This window comes from Sylvia atricapilla, chromosome 4 (genome assembly GCF_009819655.1).
Source record: "Sylvia atricapilla isolate bSylAtr1 chromosome 4, bSylAtr1.pri, whole genome shotgun sequence".
NCBI lineage: Eukaryota > Metazoa > Chordata > Aves > Passeriformes > Sylviidae > Sylvia > Sylvia atricapilla.
In genome coordinates, this window is record NC_089143.1 from 36,409,453 (window position 1) to 36,429,940 (window position 20,488).

A 20,488-nucleotide genomic window follows, 5' to 3' on the forward strand; every position below is an offset into this window, starting at 1 on the left:
GCGTATAGTGCATAAAATTTGCAGTGATTAATGTCATGTGTTAAATTGTGCCTGTGTGTGTAGACACATATACAGACACACAAAATTGTATTGCTATAAAGATATTTTTTAGAATACTGTAAGGGCAATAGTGTATATTTGTTGTTAGTTCCAGATGATACAGATATATGAGAAGAAGGGAAATGAAGAGTCATATTATTCTTAAATGTGCTGATACAGGAGGAGGGGGAGAGGCGGGGGGAGAGAGAGAAAGGCAAGTAATACAGCATAAAGAACCCACAGGCATTTGGGCTTTCCCACTTCAGTAGCAAATAGGGGGAATTATGGGTTGGTGGTCTGCTTCCCCTTAGGAGGACACCCCTCCATCTGTTTTCAGTACAGCCTGTTTTCAATTTAAACACAGCTTTCAATACAAACCTCAATTTCTTTACTCCATTTTATATGCAAAGTGAGGCTTATGAATCGGTGTCATTGCCATAAGGGCTCAGACCAAATTTCCCCCCAAAATTCACAGGCTGTTCATTTGAATACCTGCTTACAGTGGTACACAATGGGCAGCTTTGAGAAGAAAAATTGATAATCTTCACGGAAGAGTAATTTGAATGAAATTACACTTGACAGCCCGTCTCCAAGCAAACAAGGAGAGTGAGGAAGCCTTAGCTAAGCTCTGAGGACTTGCCTAAGCCTCTGCTGTTGGAGCTTCCCAGGGAAAAAAAAATCCACACTTTTTCCTACATCTGACTGAAGCTTTTGATTAATTCTCTGTAGCTGTTTCTAGTGAAGAAAGGTAGCCATGGAAGAGAATATGGAAGAGGGACAAACACAGAAAGGTATTTTGTTAAAATTGCTTTTTCTTTGCATGGAGATAATTATTTTGCTGTTCCTTATTTGCCTTAGCAGCATGCTGTAAGGTTGGGGGATATCCATGTGTGGTAGATGGGGAAAGACATTATTTTCATATCATTTACTTCATTTTTCTCTCTGCAGTAACACACAGCATTAATACAGTGACTGCTGATGTCGGGTATAAAAAGAATGTAGGTAGCAAATTTTGCATCTATACAAATAATGCTCCGAGCATTTAATGCAGCCTGCTTTTCAGACTAGTCTTTGTTAATGTTCATTTATTTTACGTTTTCACGCTTGTCTAGCTGGGTCAAGGGAGTCTAGTGTGAACTATGAGAGAGCTACTCACACAATATTTGGAGCTGCTTGCAGTTGGATATCTAACAATGTAACCAGTATTTACACCTTGAATGAGAACCCAGACTGAACAAAGACATGGGGTACATTTTGTATATATTAGGCAGTATTGAAATTTCTCTCTCCTTTTTTGCTGCTCTGATTTTGTAATGTGTTGCAGCAGGCTTGCTATCGTCCTAATATTTGCATGGCACAGATTTGCATTTTGCAGAAATTAATTTTGCAGGCTGCAGCTGAAATTGCTTTAGCAAGATGTACACATCATGTTCAGAGCATTTCTGTTCTGTGGGTTCTGGTTGAAAACAACTGAATGTTGTGGGAAATGTTAGCACTTAAATGTCCAACTCAAAGTGATTGTGGACAATTAATTAATGTGTGGATCTTTGGGGGACACAGTGTGTTCAGTCTTTTCACTTAAGTGTTATTCTGTACAAGCGACATAACAGTAGTGAAAGGAACTAAGGCTTTTTCATTTTTCTTTACTGCAAGTAAAAAGGGTAATCCTAGAGAATATTTGCTATGTGTTATTCTTTTCATTTTACATTTTTTGAATTCACTTCCATTTTTGAGGAGTATATAGGAAGTTGCCAAATAATTTAGCATAAATTACCTGGAAAGGCATATTTTTCTGCACTGATGCCATATTCTGTTTTTCTGCTCCCTGATCAATCTACTTCCTACATGTAAATGTCGTGCTTTCTCATTATAAGTGACCTATTTAGACAGAATGCAGCTTTGAATTGTTTATGGTCTTGGCTTGATCTAGATGCACAGTATATAGTCATGAGAACATTAAAAGAGGATATATATGCTCCATGTATATGCACACTTGCATTTATAGATAAATTGATTTGTATCTGATTACAGCAGTTTCTTCAGTTGAATTTTATTTTTTGTTAATGAAAGACAGAATAGAAAAGTACAGGACAGGTCAGTTTTACTGTTTTGGTTTGGTTTGGTGTGTTTTTTTTCTCAAAGGTAAAATCAATACTTTTACTGCATGATTCAAATTGTTTAGGGTGGTTTACACTCAGAAATTGAAGATATGCTTTTTAAAAAAAATCTGAAATGCATTTTTTTGCTTCTTAAAACAAGTAAATTGAACTGTTTGACCAAGGAATCAAAATACGTCATTGTTACCGAATGATGTTGCCTGAAGAAACAGTGTGATATTCAAAATCCCTAAATTCTTATTAGATAGAGTTAAAAAACCCTCAAAAAACAGAAAAAAAGTGAAAAATTTTGTGTATTGAAAGAGTTTGTTATTGATAAGCTGTGTCCTCGCTGTTTATATGGTAAGCAGTTGAATGACCAATAGCCACTCAAAATGGTGTGATTAATAGTGTGATTACAACAGCTAACACTACTTACCCCCCACCCCCATTTAAAATGCCATGTGTTCAGCCTTTTTTCCATTTAGTGGTACCCAGCTGTGATCACAGTGGCACAAGAATGTTAAGAGCTCATAAATCATGTGTATTTTCCTTATTGGTGTGAAAGGGGATGCTGCTTAGTTTCTGTGACCATACCTGTGAACTTGTCATTTCAAGATGTCCCGTTCCTTCGTTGGGTTATGACAGCTTTTAAAATGTATTTAGAGTTTCAAGAAAATTTGCAATTCAGGAGGTAAATTAAAAAATATTTTCAGTTTTGAGTTTTCAGAGGTGCTTGATTGCATGATAGGGAAGTATAGGGATGATTATGAAATCGTGTATCTCCTTAAGTTTTGCACTTTGCACTTGAATAATACTGACTGGTACTAGTACGACATGATAGTTCTCTTTCATAGTTTCTGGGGGTTTTTTGCTTTCATTTAGTGTGAACTATCTACTGTGTGCTTAATTGATATCCACAGGATAGTTCCAGGTCATCCAGACTAATTTTGCTAATTGTAGTGTTTCAGGAACATGAAAAGTATTTTTCATCCTCCTGCCATCTCAAATTAAAATGTTTCTTTCTTTTTCTTTTCTGATTTCTACAAAATCAATGGGAGTATAAATTGTCACTGCTTATCAGCTCCTGTGTTTTTCACAGCAGATGCTTTGAACCTCCCACAGAACAGCATTACGTCTTCCTAGCAGCCATGATGGAAGTGAATAACTTCATACTGATGCATTTCATAAATACGATCAAGATAGCTCTAGCAGATTTGGAAGTCTTTTTATTTCTGAGAATTTTATGAAATAAGATAGAATTAAGTGCAAACATAATTCTTAGCACAGTGGTTCCAGATAATGACTTTCTGCCACAGTCTTTCAACATTCTAGTATTTAACACTTATTATTTCTTTATGTCTGTATCTTGGAAAATTATTCTGTTTGGAAAATATATTCCATTTTTTTTCTCTGAAAGTAATGAATTACTAGAAACTCACTTCAAAGTAAGGGATATCTTCTCCCCTCCACAATTTCTTTTTTTGGCTGCAGAAAGTGTGCTTTCGTACAGGCATCATTACCCTTAATATGGTAAAATGAGATAAGGCTGTTGTCCAGTAGTTTTTGTCTGTAAAGCTGTAAACACTGAAACCAATAATAATTTCTTTTCATAAATTTCCTGTTTTAAAGTACTGGAAGACTTGTAGTGCCTCCTCCACTCCCTTTATTTCCTCTTGATATCACATTTCCCTTGCTAGGAACTCAGTACAGGCTGGGGAGGAGGTTTCAAAGGTGTTTGCTCTGCAGCTATCTCTAGCTGTCCAAGAACTGAAAGTTGTAGGATGTCTGTTTCAAATGCCTCAAAAGTAAAGTAACACTAAATTATATTCTAAAAAGGTAAAAAGTCCTAACATCTCAGAAATATCAACTTGTTCATGATTTCTCTAACACTGACGTTATGCTACATCCTAGACCTCAAACATACTAAGACATTTGATTGCAAATTTGCTCTCTGGAAAACCCAGGATAACTAAACCGGGCTTATTTTTCAAAAAAATCAGATCTACTAAGAAGCAGAGATTTCACCGATGTCTTTAGGGATGCATGTTAATTTTGAGCACCTCATGCATAAATTGCATGTGGCAGTGGTAGGTCTCAGCTGCCAGTGTTTGAAAGACAATGATGTCAAACTGATAGCTTTGTGATGTGGAAAAAGGTATATGTCCAGTTCCTGCATTTCAGATCTTCCCTCTGTGACAGAACTAAGATTACGATGGTGTCCCCAGCCCCAGTTATTCATCCTAATAAAGAATTTTCAGAGGGCAGGCACTGTAATTTTTTGCACTTGTAATGGACTTCATACAGCGGAGTGATAGATTGTTCTCACCAAAATCTGTTTCAGAAAAAAATAGAAATGTTCCGGAGCACAGTAAATTATACTATTTGCACTAAATGGAAGACGAATTTGCCTTTTTTAATTATTCATCCATAACTTCATTTTGCAGTTTGAATTCTTACATAAAATAAAGTCTTGGGAATGAATGGAGAATCATATGTTTGTACAGCAGCAAAAATGAGGAAGATACTAATTTTACTTAAGCTCTAACCTAAGCTCTGTGTATACCTAACACAGTTAGGGTTTCACCAGTAGGAAAGCAAAAAAATATGTAATATTATTATGAGTAGAAATTATTGAATGCCAGAGAATAATGTTTGGCTTCATTGGCAATAAAAGTGGATCTGCAGCCTGTTATCAGAGATTTTTCATTTGTTGCCACAGCATACCAGTAAAGAAGAGCTTTAATCAGAGTTTTGGAAGAAAATCATAAGGAGACTAGGATGCTATCAGTAAAATGTAGACACAGCCTCTGCTTCTACAGTCATGAGAGGGTGAATTATTTCCCCCTACTTCAGTACTTTTTGGAAAATTGTGGACTGACTTAGTAGGACAGTATAGAGTAGATGAAAATTATGCTTTTTGTTTCATATTAAGGAATACCAACAGCCAAACAGTTGCTGGCATCCTTTCCACATTAGTCTTCTAAGTCTTCCTATTTACCTCTAAGACAGAAGAATTTTCCTTTTCTTTTGACTGCTGTTGCAAAGTTGGTTAAAATAAGAGTGAGGAAATCCCAGTATTTTGCATTTTGAATTTTTTTTTTTGGTGGCAATACTTGTAAATAAAGCAGAGGAGTTATTTTTTGTTCTTTAGTGTAAATGCCACACTGAGTGAGAGCTATGCTTGTATCTTCAGTTAGATCCTTTTTAGGTTGTTAGTACTCAAAAGTTACTTGGAAATAGTTTTTAAATTTGGCCGTATGAGTAGGAAGTAGCAGACATTTGCTGGCTGATATTCTTCATACCAAATCTGGATTTGTAGTGCTTCATTCTTAAAGAAAACATGGTGGGCAGAGGTCAATCTCTGTTTTCTTTGGGAATACCTTTTCAACTTAGTAGGCTTGTGTTCAGGCTTTCCCAAGCTTGTGTTCAGATTGTATTTTCACAAGTTGCTTCAGAGTAGAATGGTCTTAACTTTCATCATGTTTATTGCTTCCTGTTGTTAAAGGTGTGAATGTTATAATATGAACATCAGATAAAATACTCACTTAACCATTAAAAAGCCACTAACAGAGTAAATAAATTTTCTCTGTAATCAATGCTAAATATGGAAATAAATTTTAGCATCTGGCAAACTATCTCACCGTATTTTCTTCTTAATACACCTTGGTAGTTAATCAATATGGTTTATTAATGGAAAATGCAATAACAGTCAATATGAATTTGAAGTTAATTGTTCTAATACTGTAAAAGTTATTCTCCTTTATGTAGTAACTACAAGGTACCTTACTTAATATTCTTGCATAAGGAGCACTGACTTGTAGAGCTGTAATTTGAATATGTTATTATTCAATACATTAGGCTTTTATTCATAGATAATGATGTAAATAAATTTAGTCTTGCTTGCTTATTTAATTTTTAACATTGAAATGTCTCTGTTAATAGTAGAAAACTTTGTATTTCTAACAGGCTTAACATAATACTGGTCCTAGGCATGAAAATCCAGCATTAATATGACTTAATTATAATTTTATATACACTCTTTCAGGGCAAAAAACATTCCAACTGCCCCAAGGCAGATGGAATCCTCAATTCAATGTGTGAAAATTTAAGTCTTCATGGTTATTTTGACACTTGGATGTCAATTTCATAAGTAAGCTATATTAAAAAGATTTTTCATAGGAGATGTAAATGCTTAGGAAAAAAGTGTTCAATGTATTTTAAATTATTGATTTATACTAGTTAGTGAGAAAATACCATATTGAAATAGCAATGCAAATTTATAAAAAGCTTTTTTGGCACTTCATGAAAGTAAAGGCTCACCTTTGGGGAAAAAGGGCTACTCTGGGGTTTCCAATTACCCTAAAAAAGTAAGACATTAGGAAAGACAATGCAATACTATAGATACAGCAAAATTAAATTTGATTCAGCTGAGTGCTTAGGTTCCTTATGGAGAAAGATTGAGAGATTGTTATACCTAATATCCAAATTATTTTCATTTTAGATTGTGACTGTGCATTCATTTCTGATAAGTACCTTAAACAGTTTGGCAATGTGACTTTGTAGCCTGTTTTAAGTAGCCTGCCATAGCACTAAAATTTAACATGCAACAATGGAGGAAATTACTTTCTTGATAAAATAGCTTTTACCTATTAATTGTCTTCATATGCATAGGTGACAATATGCTACATCCTCCTAGTAATTTTATATGGAGGACTGAGTAGAAAATTATTTTTAAAAAAGTCACGTTTTTGGGCTGTTTTGCTTCAGATTGTAGACACTAAGAATGATTTTATAAAAATAATGAAGAATACAGGCAGCTGATAGCCATTAAAAAACAGAATGCAAAAAAGGCAAGGGTCAATATTGATCTTATATGAAATACTTTGTCAGTTAATATTCTCTTTGGCAATTATATTTCAGAAGAATTTTCAGCCAATTCGAGTGACTAAGATGAAAATCCCAGCCAATCTTATCACGTGGGCATTTTCTGTGACAGGCAGCAAGTCCCACACTGATGTGTTGTCACAAATCTTTTTCATGTGGGAGTGGGGAGTTAGAGAGGTTTCAGTTCCACTGTGCACGGAATAAGGAGTAAGTCTTGTCGTTTTCTCAGCTGCAGAAGGATCAAACTCAGAGCATCAAAGTTGAGAGAGGCACAGATATACACCAAGTAGGAATTAACAAAACTGGGATCTATTGTGTATGTGGCCTCTAGGGTCTTATGAAGGAACAGCCTGACACAAAAAAATGGCTTACATACTCTCTTAGCTTGTCCATGGTAACTCTTATGCTTCTATGCATTAGTCTCAAGAAGGCTAATAATTTATCTTTTATTTTTTTCCCTCAAAAATTTTCATCTCCTTCTTACTAGTTATCATGTAGGAGTTCAGTAATCCTTCCAAAATTTATACTTCAGCCATCTGGAGCAACGTTTTTCCAAATAACAGTCACTGAAATACAACTACTAAATGCAAGCATTAGTCTTCTTCTTACACTTAAAATGCACCTGACATTCCACTTGGACAGTTTCTGAGGACTTTTTTATTTGGTACACACAGTGAAAGTTTAATTTTCTTTCCCTAGCAGTGATAACAATACAATTATACAGTAAAGGACTATCATAATAAGTTTATATCACAATAAATTTAGTATCAATATTTTTAAAGTTCAGGTTTTAAATTGTGACATGAGGCAAATAGTTCATTTGCTGAGATTTTGGTACAAAACTACACCAACAAAAATGCATTTTCTACACTTTTGGTATATGACATTTTCAGAAAGGTACTACGGCCAGAATTTAAAAAAAACTTAAAGCAAAAATATTTTTCCCTTCCCTTGTCAGTGTCTTCTTGTTTGTACCCCAAGATTGCACTTTTTAAAAATTCCTCAAAAGAAAAAATTAAAAGTATCTCTTTTTGATTGTTGTCCTGTTTTTCATTTTTCTGTGGAAGCACTTTTTTACTGTTTTTTTAACACCTGGAAGACATGCAACTTAAATTCTGCAACATTTTGAAATTTCTTCTAGGAACGTGTAATAGAAGATGACAAGTGCTGCATGCTTATTAATTAAGTCATAGCTGGTCACATCCTACTTCTCAGGTTGCAGAAGGATGATTTTTTGCAGGCAAAATTGGACATTAAGGAGGAATTTGAAGGAAGAGAGTGTTGTAGTATAGGTAAGTGATTAGGCAGGGATTGTACTGCACTAAGGCACAGTGAAAAAAGGAGAGATGATTGATGATTGTGCTCATAGAGGTTCAAGAGAGGCAAAATGAGGAGAAGAAGAAAGGAATAAGCAGTAGAATTTGAAATACCTTTAGAGGACTTCAGAAGTCTGAAACTGATAAGGAAATAGGAGAATCTTATGATTGTTTATATTGAAACAGACCTCTGAGGTCATCAGGACCAACCATAAACCTGGCACTGCCAAGTCCACCACTAAACTATGGTGGAAGACAACATTAGAGTTGAAAAAACATTTGAGTTTTACATAAGTTGATAGAAGCATGAATTTTAATTATCTTTTAAAAATAGTGGACAAATAATTTAAGCATATTATTTTCCCTAAGTAAAACAGCAGCTATGTTCATGAATACTAATAATACTGTAAAATTACCATGGTAATATTGTAACTGTAGGTAGTTTCTAGCTATTTGAGCTATTTGAGGCTATAGGTGAGGGAAGAGGAGACTAAGTCTGCTTTTATCTTAAAGTGATGAGAAATAGGAAAGGTTCAGTTAGTTGGAAAAGGAAAGTATATCACTTCAGTCGTGGAAAAGTTATCACAATTGACTTGTTGGCCTAGTTTCTCTGGCAGAGGAAGCTGGTATTGCACCCTCTTGCTTAGCAAGGTGATGTAGGTGTGGGAGGCTCCACAGTGTAGTGGCACCCTCTGCTACTGGTGAATCAGCTTAGCTTTCTTTTTGTAGTTCATCAAAGCCTACCACCCCCTGCTTTCCCATCAAATCATCTCTTACTCTATTAAGATACACACAATAGTAAGCACCTGACATAATTTTGAATCAGTTTTAAAGTGTTTAGAAAACAATCATGAGAAGAGCTTGGGGTATATCTTTGCAGTTCCCAAGTGAGGAAATTTGACTGTAGCTAAGAATTCAGGTTTGTGTATTTTTATGCAGGAGTAGATGCTGAGGTTCTGATGTCATGGTTTTGATTGATACTGCAAAGTGAGATGAGGAAACCTTTCCAAACTAAGTACTTATCCCTGTGCTTGGATGGCACATAGTTCTGACTTTCATCTCTCCACAAGAAAGCTGATACATACACCCTGTTTTGTTCTACTTCCATCTGCCACATTGTTTCCTCCCAGTCTCTTTTAACATTTTATGACTCATCTCACACCAAACAACCGTCAAAAGATTTTCGGCTCTGAGACAGGAAAAGTTACTGTCAGTAATGTGAATGCTTTGGGAGCGTTTGTGAGTTATCTAAGTAACAGTGAAGTCATTCAGTTGAGAATTGCTTTCCTTGTTAGTGAATGGCGACAGACAAGGTAAAGTTATCTCAACCTGTCCAGTAAATTAATCCTTGCCTTTTGCCACACAAATACCATAATGTGTTGATGTGCATGAAGTGATATATATTTAGCAACTCTTTCCTCTTTACTTGGTCTGCTTGTTCTGTGATCTCTGTGATGAAAATTTATTTCCAGCTACATTTTTCTGCATAGTTTATTTACCATGTTCATGACACAGCTTGGAGTTGGGATCTATTCTCTGTGGTGCTCATGTTTGATTTGCTCCCTTTCCAGTGGAGGAGGTGGGGAATGACTGAGAATGTGCTGCTGTCACTTGGATCAGACAAATGCTTCTGTGTCCTGAGTACAGCGTTAAACAGGCCAGGCAGCTGCAGTAGGAGAGGATGCAGTAGCTGCTGCTAGGCGCAGTGAACCCAAATACTGCCTCTCTGGCTGCTGGATTAGTCCACTGTGAAAAACCTTAACTGAGCAGATGTCAGTGAAATTGTTTTTATTTTTACTGATAATGATGATGATAGTAAAATAAAATAATATTTTGAAGTCTGCATATGATCTGAAAGAACGTATAAACTCTAAAAAGATAAGACTTTTCAAAAACATTATAACCAACAAAATGTGTACTTGAAATGATGGGGGTAGTGGGTTGATAAGTCATTGTAAATAGTAACTCAATATGCATAACTGAGGATGAAAGTAAATGTCTGAAATTGCCTTGAGAAAGGGACCATTGACTACTAGCCACTGTGTTGATCATGAGGGTATTCAATTATATTATTGAATGTTGTATTATTGATTTTTAAACTGAATAGCTTTGGTGTGAAATGCTTTCTGCTTAAAATAGTTTTCTGCCTTTGTTCATGACTTGTTGATAAACCAGTCCTGTATAGAAAAGGAATTTACATTTCTAGCTCATTGACACAAATACAGTGATTTACTTTATTATGAATTACTCTGAGTATATTAGATATAAAAAATGCTTCTATTTTTCTGGTGTTTTAATATAGCAGCACAATAATATTCAGAGAATTTCTCAGCCTTCTAATTTTTTACTGATATGCTGTCCAGTGCTTCTGACCAGCATACGCTTTTGACGTTATAAATCAACATAATAACCATGATTTCCCCCACCTTTCCTCTTAGTAGCAGCTTGCAGTTCCTTGGAAACTCCTGCAGGTTCTCTTGGCAGTTCTCATAGTAGTCAGGCACCTTACTGCCATGTTACTTAACAAGATGGCTGAATTAGATTAAAATGAAAGTGTCTTCTTCTCCAGATGTTCATGATCAGCTTGACATCTACTCCTCTGAATTACAAAGCGTGTCTACTATTTAGTCTTGCCATATATTTACTACCTAATGCTTTGCTTTTGCTGGAAAATTTATAGTACTGATAGAGCATTAAGTACCCCTTTTATCCACACAGACTACCAATGCTGTAAAAAAGACTAAAATTTGCTTGTAAATGCTATAAAATTTGCTATGGCCCTTGATTACTTCAAAAATTATAGACATCAGTAATTTGAAAGTCTGAAAAATAAATTACCAAAGCTCTGATCTTGCAAAGACTTAAATATGCGTCTTTGATGTCATGCACGGTGAGTAATCCCATTGGTTTTATACCAATATAAACAAAAAGGAAGCACATGAACATCTAAGATTAGGACATAACAATGCTATGGAGTAATTTGCATGTTACTGTCAGGTTTTTGGCAGGATATCTGTGAGAAAACATGATGATGCAATTTAAAAGGGTCTGAGAGGAGACTGGAAGGAAGGTTAAATGGAGGTTTTTTATCAGCTGAGGGATTTTTGTTTGTTTGTTTTTATCACGTGTTATTGCAGTGATTAATATGCTTTGGGTCTCCTGTGGCTGTCTGCAGTTTCTAAAAAATATTATTCTTCTTAGAAGCTTTTTGTAAAGGCTTTTGTTTGTAGTTTTCGTTTGAATTAGTGGAATTTGGATTTACTCCCAGGCAGGGTATACTGGACCTTCTAGTGGCATTGAACAATTTTTCTAGTGTGTCCTGTTCACATACTTAAGCCAAAATGATCATCAAATTTGCTGTGCAGATGGAATTTTTCCCAAGGCAGGCTACTAGTGACCTTCTTTTTACCTTTTTTTTTTTTTTTTTTTTTTTTTTTTTTTTTTTTTTTTTTTCCTGCAACATGGTCATGGACTGCTTTCTAAGATTATCTGGGAGTTTGTTTTCATTCAAATCTTGCTTCTAGTGCAAGACTAACACTGGACTTCTTTTTGTCCTCTTATTACAAACTATAGATGATCTTTGAATGTAGGTCCGGACAATATGTTGGTTATTTGCCTGTATTTTTTGGGCTGGACTGATGTAGATTTAATAAAACCTTCTGAACATCAATTACAAGATTTTATTTTATTAGAAGGTACTGGACTCTGAAAATGTCTAGTCTGAGCACTATGCATTTTTTCCTAAGATTTTTACTATAAGAACTGTGCTGTTAAAATTTTTAAAGGGAAAAAAAAAACCCAACTTTTTTCTGCTACATGCAGAGTTGGTGTATCTTCTATTTTTATGATAGCTCTTCATTAACATAAATAAAATTAATTAAAAGGATGCTCATCACTGTGACTATCCTAAGAATTCAGTAAAACATGTATGCTTCAACCACACCCATGACATGTGGCACAAAGGCCAGAAAATTAAAATTAATTTTAGATATTCGACAGCATATGGAGGCTACCTTTTCTCAAAGATGTCATCTTTCAATATCTCCAAATTATTCTAGATTTATGAACATTGTTCACTAGTGAATACACTGGTGTAATTATAACCTAGTGGTGGGTAGGTCTTTTAGGTCAGCTGTGTTTATGCTTGTGGTTCAGACAAGATATTTTTCTCCCCCCTCCCCATCTGGTACATTCATCAAATATTTAAGACACAAGGGAACCTGTTAAGGACATTTGGGCTCTTTTATCTCCTTTATGGCTGTGTTTATCTAATGGGGACTTTTTGCTGTTAATGATTTTTCTTTTTGATCTCTTCCATGTCTATACCATCTGTATTGTCTGTACTTCCAGCAGATATCCTTCCTTTATTATCTGTCATATCCCATTCTAGAAGATGAATACATTTATTTTATTGCATAATTATTGACAGTATTAAAATCCAGTTTGGACACCTTTGAACTGGATCTAGTGATTGTAATACATAGATTTCAAGACTTTAAAGAACCTGTAGCTGTATTTTGTGAAGATTATACACAACCAAAGAGCTGAAATACACTTTCCTGAGAGGAGAATAGCTACGTCCCTGCCTGGGGAGTTACCTTTTAATACACAGTTATTCCTGCTTGTCTGTCTTGATTTATTCCTAATACTGTTTTATTTTTATCTTTTAATGTAGACTCAACTAGATTTGATATAGCTGCTGCAGTTGTTGTCTTGTCATATCCTCTGGGATACATATTTTCTCCTTTGTGTTATTTTTGTCTTAATCACTCCTGATTTTTTTTTTTTTTTTTTTTTTTACTCCATACTAACTCTGTACTCTGTCAAGCTGGAAAAATGGGCCGTCTCCTACTAGAGATATGAAAGTCCTGTCACTCCAGAATCCCTGATCTGTAGATCTGTAACCGTTCCTCTAATCTGATACCCTGACAAGGTGATAGACTTTAATGTTAGAGAATGTGGTTGTTTTATTTCTAAAGGGATAATTTTACTAGTCTTTTTGTGGTCCTTCAGGGACAATGAATTACACAATGACCTAGATGTAACAAACAATATGTAGCAGTCATTAAACTAAATTATTGCACTCATCCTCACTGTCCTTAATCTGTTAACATTTTGGTCTTTTTTTTTTTTTTCCCCCATAACCATCTCAGTGTGATAAACGGTATAATTTAAAAGCTTTCCTATAAAAGTGTGATTAGGAATAATTTGACTAGGTGTAGAAGTGGGTAGTAATGATGCAGAATTTTCAGGTAAGCATGGTCATAAATTCTATAATAAATTAAACTAGTAAGTACTAATATATAGAACATTTACATAAAATGAATATAATGAAACAACTTTCTCCTTGCATGTGGGAAAACATGTTAGAAACTTCCACAACCATTGTCAGAATAAGAAAAACTTTCAATGTTTTTCATTACAATAATGTTATATAAAAAGAGGGTAATTATTTGCATTTGGTTTGTGCAGTTGCTTTGACTCTTTGTTTTTATTTATTGTCCATTATGACTCATTTTCTGAAATTGTTTTACCTTCGTTAAGAAGAAGTAAGAAAACACCTCTTTTCTATGTGTCTTTAAGGTTATTGAGGTAGAATAGCAGTTGCTCTGTCAGTGTCACAGTGTTTATTTTAATCTCTGAATTAATTTTCTTGGTTGCTAGGCAATTCTACTTCATAGATTTAATGGAAATGACTAATTCAGTGTGCTCTCATTTCATAACAGGCAATCGTTTGCATTAAAACTGAAACTAGGTTTCTCTATGACATAATGTTTGACAAATACTCGTATCAGTTTACAATTTTATTACTTTAGTGAACAAAGTATTCAAATTTCTGTTATCCAGTCTTGTATTTCTTGTACAATCCAACAAAGCTGTTGTAAATATAAAGTATTCAAAAGAGGAAGAATTGGGCTTTTATATATATGTAGTGGGCAAACATCTGCCCTAAGGTCTGACATTTTGGAAATTTTTTAAGGCATCTTATGGAGATGGTTCTGTAGTATATATTTAGAGCTGGTATCAGTTAAGTCTTTTTACATCCTCAATGGCAGTGATGTGATTAATAAGTGCTCTGTATCTCAGTTTCTCAGCCTACAGATGTATTTGGCAGATACTGCTTATTAGCAGTACATGGAAGTTCAAAAATAGGTATGAATATTCAAAGTAATAATAACCATATTATTAAAGAAAACCTCTCAGCAGTTGGTCATTCTGAAGGTTTTTCATACTGAAAAACATAATGCCTGAGGACAGTTTCTTTAAACTTTAAAATACTGTTTTCTGCTATTTTGATACTGCTCCTATTTAAGAACAAATATCTAGGAAAAAGAACGTTAAATGAAGCTTCTTAGGTTCCTGAGTATCAGGGTAGCACAGAAGTGCAGGCCTCTTTCGTTTTGTTGCTGCCAGCTATGCTTTCATTTATTTTGAGCTATCATTTACTGAAATACTGTCTTTTAGCTTGTTATCTCCTTTTCACTCATGTTTCCATACTGGGGAGCTGCACAGCTTAAAAATGAATGGAATCCACCCTCCTCTGTAGAAGAATAAAGGATTCTATGGGCCAGACTATCAATGGTGTATCCTCTGTGTTTCTGACATTGGTTCAAGGTTTATCAGTTCAGCTTTAGTCCAGAACATCGTTCTCCATGCTTATTTGCTCTTTATTTTCCTTCTCCTTATTTTATCATACATTTGTTTTCCTGACAGTGGCCACCTTTTTGTTTAGTTACTGTGCTGAAGGCCACAGCTGATTTGGTTTATCTATTTAGCTTGTGGCCATCAAAACACTAAATTCTAAGTCGAATTCACAAAGACAGAATACTTTATCAAGACAGAGAAGGCTGGGAATGCTGTATATTTTAATGGTTTTGTATTTAGTACATAGTCTTTCAGTGTCTATTACTACAAAAAACCTCTAGAAAAATCTTCCAATTGCTATCTTACAACATTAATTATTAATTATCACCTAAATGGTGGTAAAGTAAGCAATGATACCATGCTCTTTTTGAGCTTTCTAATTGAATTTGAGACAAAACAAACTTAAAAAATCACAAAACTAAGAGTATTTTAAGTTTTTTTTTTAAAGATTATAGGAGGAAAAATTAGATCACTCAACTGTATTCCTCACAGAAAAAAAGTTCTTTTGTTCAGTTTTTTGTTATATTTGAACAAATAAGATGGGTAGTTAGCCAGAATACTTACAACTGTAATGGTGATGGCCACTGAAAGCAAAAAGTTGGCTGATTCAATCCATACTTATGAGACTGTCTCACTCATTGTAAATAAGAGGTGGAGAATACTGCCAAAATGAATAAGATTATATTTATGTCAGTGAACTCTCCCAACTCGTCTTAATCTATTTTAACATTTAAAGGGAGCAGTACTGAGGTAATAGTTTTTGCTTTGTAGAACTGGGTTGTGAAAGTCCAACAACAGAAGCATGAAAATGTTAATGTGAGTGAAAGCAAATCTCTAGGGAAAATGAAATAAATTTCTTACTGAGCATACTCCATTTCCCTAGCTCCATGAGGCAGAACACTTTGATAAACTGGTTGTCAAAACAATCTCTTTAGTGTACTAACTTTACAAAATCAGATCAAAGACCTCCAGGTAATTTCTGCAGCGTGCATCTTCAGTGGGTACAAACATGAATTCTTTTTGTATGGGGATACTAGGAAAGAGTTCTTTGCTCAGATGATGGGATTCTCAGTAAGAGTACACAATTACTAAAATAAAATATGTCATAGTAATAATTTTCATCATGGCTGGTAGTTATAAAGAGTGAAATTGTTATAAAATAGTAAAGGTGTTAAAAGTTATGTTATTGAATTAAAAAGTAAGCTCTTCTTTCAGCCAGTAATTCATAAGTTACTCCTTTAGAGATAATGATTTGTGAAATTACTGGGACATCATCTAAGATATGGATTGAGATATGAAATATCAGAAACAGATTATTTGTATTATTTGCATTTTTCAGTTTGACTTGCAGAAATTACTACAAAATTATTTGCAACCCTGAAAAATCTAGCTGTAATACAGTGTGTCTTGATTTCCCATTTGTGAAAAGCAATAAAGACATGCATAAACTTTCATTTCTTCCACTCGTTGTATGACCTGTTTATCACTTTAATAGGTAGTAGTTTATGCAAATCTCAATGAAATCTCAGTTGAGTCCTCTAGATATTATAGCAAGATGAAGTATGCTAGGAAATACTTACTAATTTGTAAATGAATAAATAAATTGTGGGCATTCAATGTTCTTTGCCTATTGAGGGTGAAATGCAGTGTAATTGAAGATTCTTTCCTGTCTCACCTTAATTCCTAATCAAACATTTTATTTAAATGAGCAAGACTAAAGGAATTGCATTCATTATGGCATATGTGTTGTTAAACTAAAGAGTGACAGACCTTTGATTTTTAGCAGTGACATAATCTAAGACAGAGTGTTATGATATACATATGGTGGATGTCTGTACAGCATGCCAAAAGAAGGAGCGGTTCAGAAAGTTAACTTTATTTCCTTCAAAACCTGAATTTCTTAGTCTTTATAATATGTGATATGGAAAGTTCAGAATGGATATGTCTCCACTAGTCATTAATGCCTTTTTAAACTTAATTTACAGAAGTGGTACCCAACAGAGACAAATTAGCCTGTGTTTGCTTGTTTGTTTAAAAAAACATGCATTTTCTTCTGATAAATGGCTATTTTTCTTTAGGAAGGTGATTGTAACATTTTCAGATACTGAAATGATGACAAAATGTGTTCTGTCTTTGGCAGCAAAAACTAAAGACTTTGTTTTATTGGCACAGGATGGAGTATAAACCCAAATACGAAGAAAATTTCAGGCTGAAAATTAACAGGCCTAACTCTCAACAGAAATGTACTCAAAATACTGTTTATTAAATATGTCTGCTTTCTTTGAATATATTTGGTATATAGCCCATGCAAAGAGAGTCTCTGAGCATCTTCCTGCATGATGCTTGCCATATAGTCCCATCATGTCACTCGCAGTCTCTCCCCCAAAACTGTAAGCACCACCATCTAATTAGTCCTAATGAGAAGAATGCACTGTTGTGAGCTCTACACGGTTATGGCAAGATTTATGTCTGCTATTCAGGCTGTGATGTTTAAGTGTTGTAACCCCTTCTTTAAGACTGCTGTCTGTTAGCAAGGTGTACAATTAGATTAGCTGTAGAAACCACCAGTCTTCTGCATCCCTCGCTTTGTTGCACGTGTGAAGTCCTCTTAAACAGCAGCACCAAAAATCATGCAACATGAACAAAATCTCAGCTGTTTCATTATAAAAGCAAGTTTCTGGCCTTAATAGTTTCAATGAAAGTACCATCCTTAAAATTACATTTATTATATATTTCATCAATAGGATATGGATTATATGGAGGCTCTGACAGTGCTGGTGACACTTTTGGTATGCATGGGCCCTAGCCCTGTTTTCATTTATGTGATTCCAAAGAATTTGAAAGGTTGGTTTGTTTTATTTTCTTTCTTTTAATTTTTTTTTCCTGTGATAAATAAGAGTATTCCTCAGCCTTTGGTATTTTTGTTTTAATGTCAAAGCACATGATGGACCTAGTGTTTGCCACTAATGTGTTGAATAACATTGAAGAGCAGCTCTGCCCTCAGACAACAAATGTTGCATTTAGAATGACTGAAAGCAATGTCAAACTATTATAGGCTTCTCTAGATATAAAAGTAGGCAGGAAGGACTTAGAGCAATTTAAAGAGATGAAGCATACAATATAAAGTTTCTGAAGTATAGATTGTCTAGTGTGTGGGTTTGGAAAAAGTTGTAAAAGCCAGAGAACTCTTGGGTTGAGATGAAGACAGTTTAATAGGGAAAGCAAAAGCCCTGCACACAAGGAAAACAAAACAAAAAAATAATTCAGTACTTCATGGGCAGGCAGGAGTTCAGCCATCTGCAGGAGAAAAGGGCCTGATCATGCATAGCAGTGACTTGGAAAGACAAACAACATAATTCCAAACATCCCTCCCTTCCTCTTTTTTTCCCCTACTTTATATGCTGAGCATGATGTGACATGGTCTGGAATATCCCTCAGGTCGGGTTGGGTCACCTGTCCTGGCTGTGTCCCCTCCCACGCACCCCCGGCTCCTCCCCAGCCTGGCAGCAGGAGAAGCAGAAAAGGCCTCGGCTCTGTGCAGCCCCTGCTCAGCAACAGCAGAAACATCTCCACATTATCTGCCCTGTGTTCAGCACAAATCCAAAACACAGCCCATGCCAGCTGAAGAAAATTATTTCTGCCCTAGCCAAAACCAGAATAAATATATAGAAAACTTATTGCCCGTGAGTAAACACTGCGATTTGTGAGGGAGAGATATATTGGGGGAAAAGGCAGTAAATTTATAGTGGCTTGGTTTAGTCATGAAACAGTGCTTTTTTGAGTCCTGATTAGAGATAGGTGAAATAATACCAAAAGATGCTTAGAAAATGAATGTAATTTGGGTCTGCAATCTGGGGCTTATAGTCATAGTAGGTTGTGCTAGCTGTGCAATAGCTATTTTTTTAAAATATATATATATATAACTATACTGTAGTTGTTAGAAGAGCAGAGTATGAAATGTTTCGAGAAATGGTTTGGTGTTCTCAGTTCTGTGAAACAAATTCCTGTAAATGATTATGATCAGACCTTCAAGCATATATTTTTGAGAAAAAAATGCATTTTGTAAAATATTTGACTTTGCTGTGTAGTAAGCATTAGGCCATCATTCAGAGCCATGAAGTAAAACAGACCCATGAAGTTTCCCTGTGCTAGCAGCAGGGGTAGAGCACAGCTGTATGTTGGTATTCCTCACCAAGAGAAATTAGGAAAGAAGAAAATGGAAAGCATTTGCAACTTTCTCATGCTCCACTGTTCAGCAAAGCCAGGTAGATCTGAGGGTGAACTAGTGTGGAACAAAAAAACCCACAACAAACAAACAAACAAAAGAAGGAAGAGGAGTTTCAGCATGAGGGAATTTTGAACAGCTATGCAATACATGAGGTGTCTGCTGGAAGTTGTGTGCCACATCTGCTTAGATTTTCAAAATTTCCAAGAACTAAGTAATAATGATTAAATGAAAATATCAGTCTTAATGTCATAAAAAAATGAGACATCTTAAAAATGTGAAGTGGGTACATTCTGAAAGCTCTGGAACCAAAATAAAAAAGCGAAAGTATAGAAGACCTGTTAAATAAATAAACAAAATAGAAAACAAATAAACTAAACACAAGCATCTACACACAAAGGCAAAAGAAAGAGCCCCAAATTTGTTTTAAGTATCATGTGGAGGCCTGATTTTCAAGTCAGGCCTCATTTACAGTTGATGACAATTAACGTAGTTCTGTACAGTTAACTATTCTATGATAGTAAGGCTAGCTATCTTTTAGCAGTTCCTTTCATTTGAATAATAGATTTCCTGGCTCCTAAAGCAGATAATAACAGGGCTACACAGGATGTGTAATTAGAGTCGCTGTATCTAGGAGTGTCATAGAATGCAGTAGGTGGGTAGAGACTTAGTGTTATGTCATTATTCAGTGAAGATCTGCACTTGCAGGAGCTGGATAGTGAGGACATCTGATGGGCCACAGACAGGACTGGGTAGTCTTATGCGGAGTGAGAGGGTGGATAGCTGCTGGAATTGCCAATGGCCAGCAAATTAGGTAACTATACAGGTTGGAAGGGTTTACTGTACAGAGGGAGTTGTTAGGACAGGAGGGTCTCCATCTTTTATTCTGTGTTTAGGGAATGTGACCTCATGCCTACATAATATATTACTCCTGCTGCTTGCTATTGACGTAAGAAGCTGAGAGAAGAAAAGTAAAATCACTTTTCAGCTAGGAGTTTCTGTAACAGTTACATTGGATCTGTGCAAGGCTGTCGGGGGTGGCACTGGCACTGAGACTTTAGCCAGAGAGGAAGCTTTAAGGACTGTAACAGCTCCCCCAGGCAACAGAAGAAAACAGAAAATGCTATGCCTGGTCCTAGCTGCAGAATTTCTATACACTGTTAGCCCTGTATCACAGAATCTCAGAATAAGCTGAGTTGGAAGGGACCCTCAAGGATCATCAAGTCCAACTCATTGCCCTGCACAAGACAGCCCCAAGAGTCACACCATGTGCCTGAGAG

At 35.4% G+C, this 20,488-nt stretch overlaps 1 protein-coding gene across 1 annotated transcript in view; it reads left to right on the forward strand.

Annotated features, from left to right (window-relative positions):
- The first annotated feature begins 232 nt into the window (after positions 1 to 232).
- GPM6A (glycoprotein M6A) overlaps positions 233 to 20,488 on the forward strand; it is a 114,118-nt gene continuing 93,862 nt past the window's right edge. Inside the window, exon 1 of the mRNA XM_066317579.1 lies at positions 233 to 830. Within this exon, the coding sequence (XP_066173676.1) occupies positions 794 to 830 (37 nt within the window). The 5' untranslated portion in view covers positions 233 to 793. The remainder of the gene's footprint in view (positions 831 to 20,488) is intronic.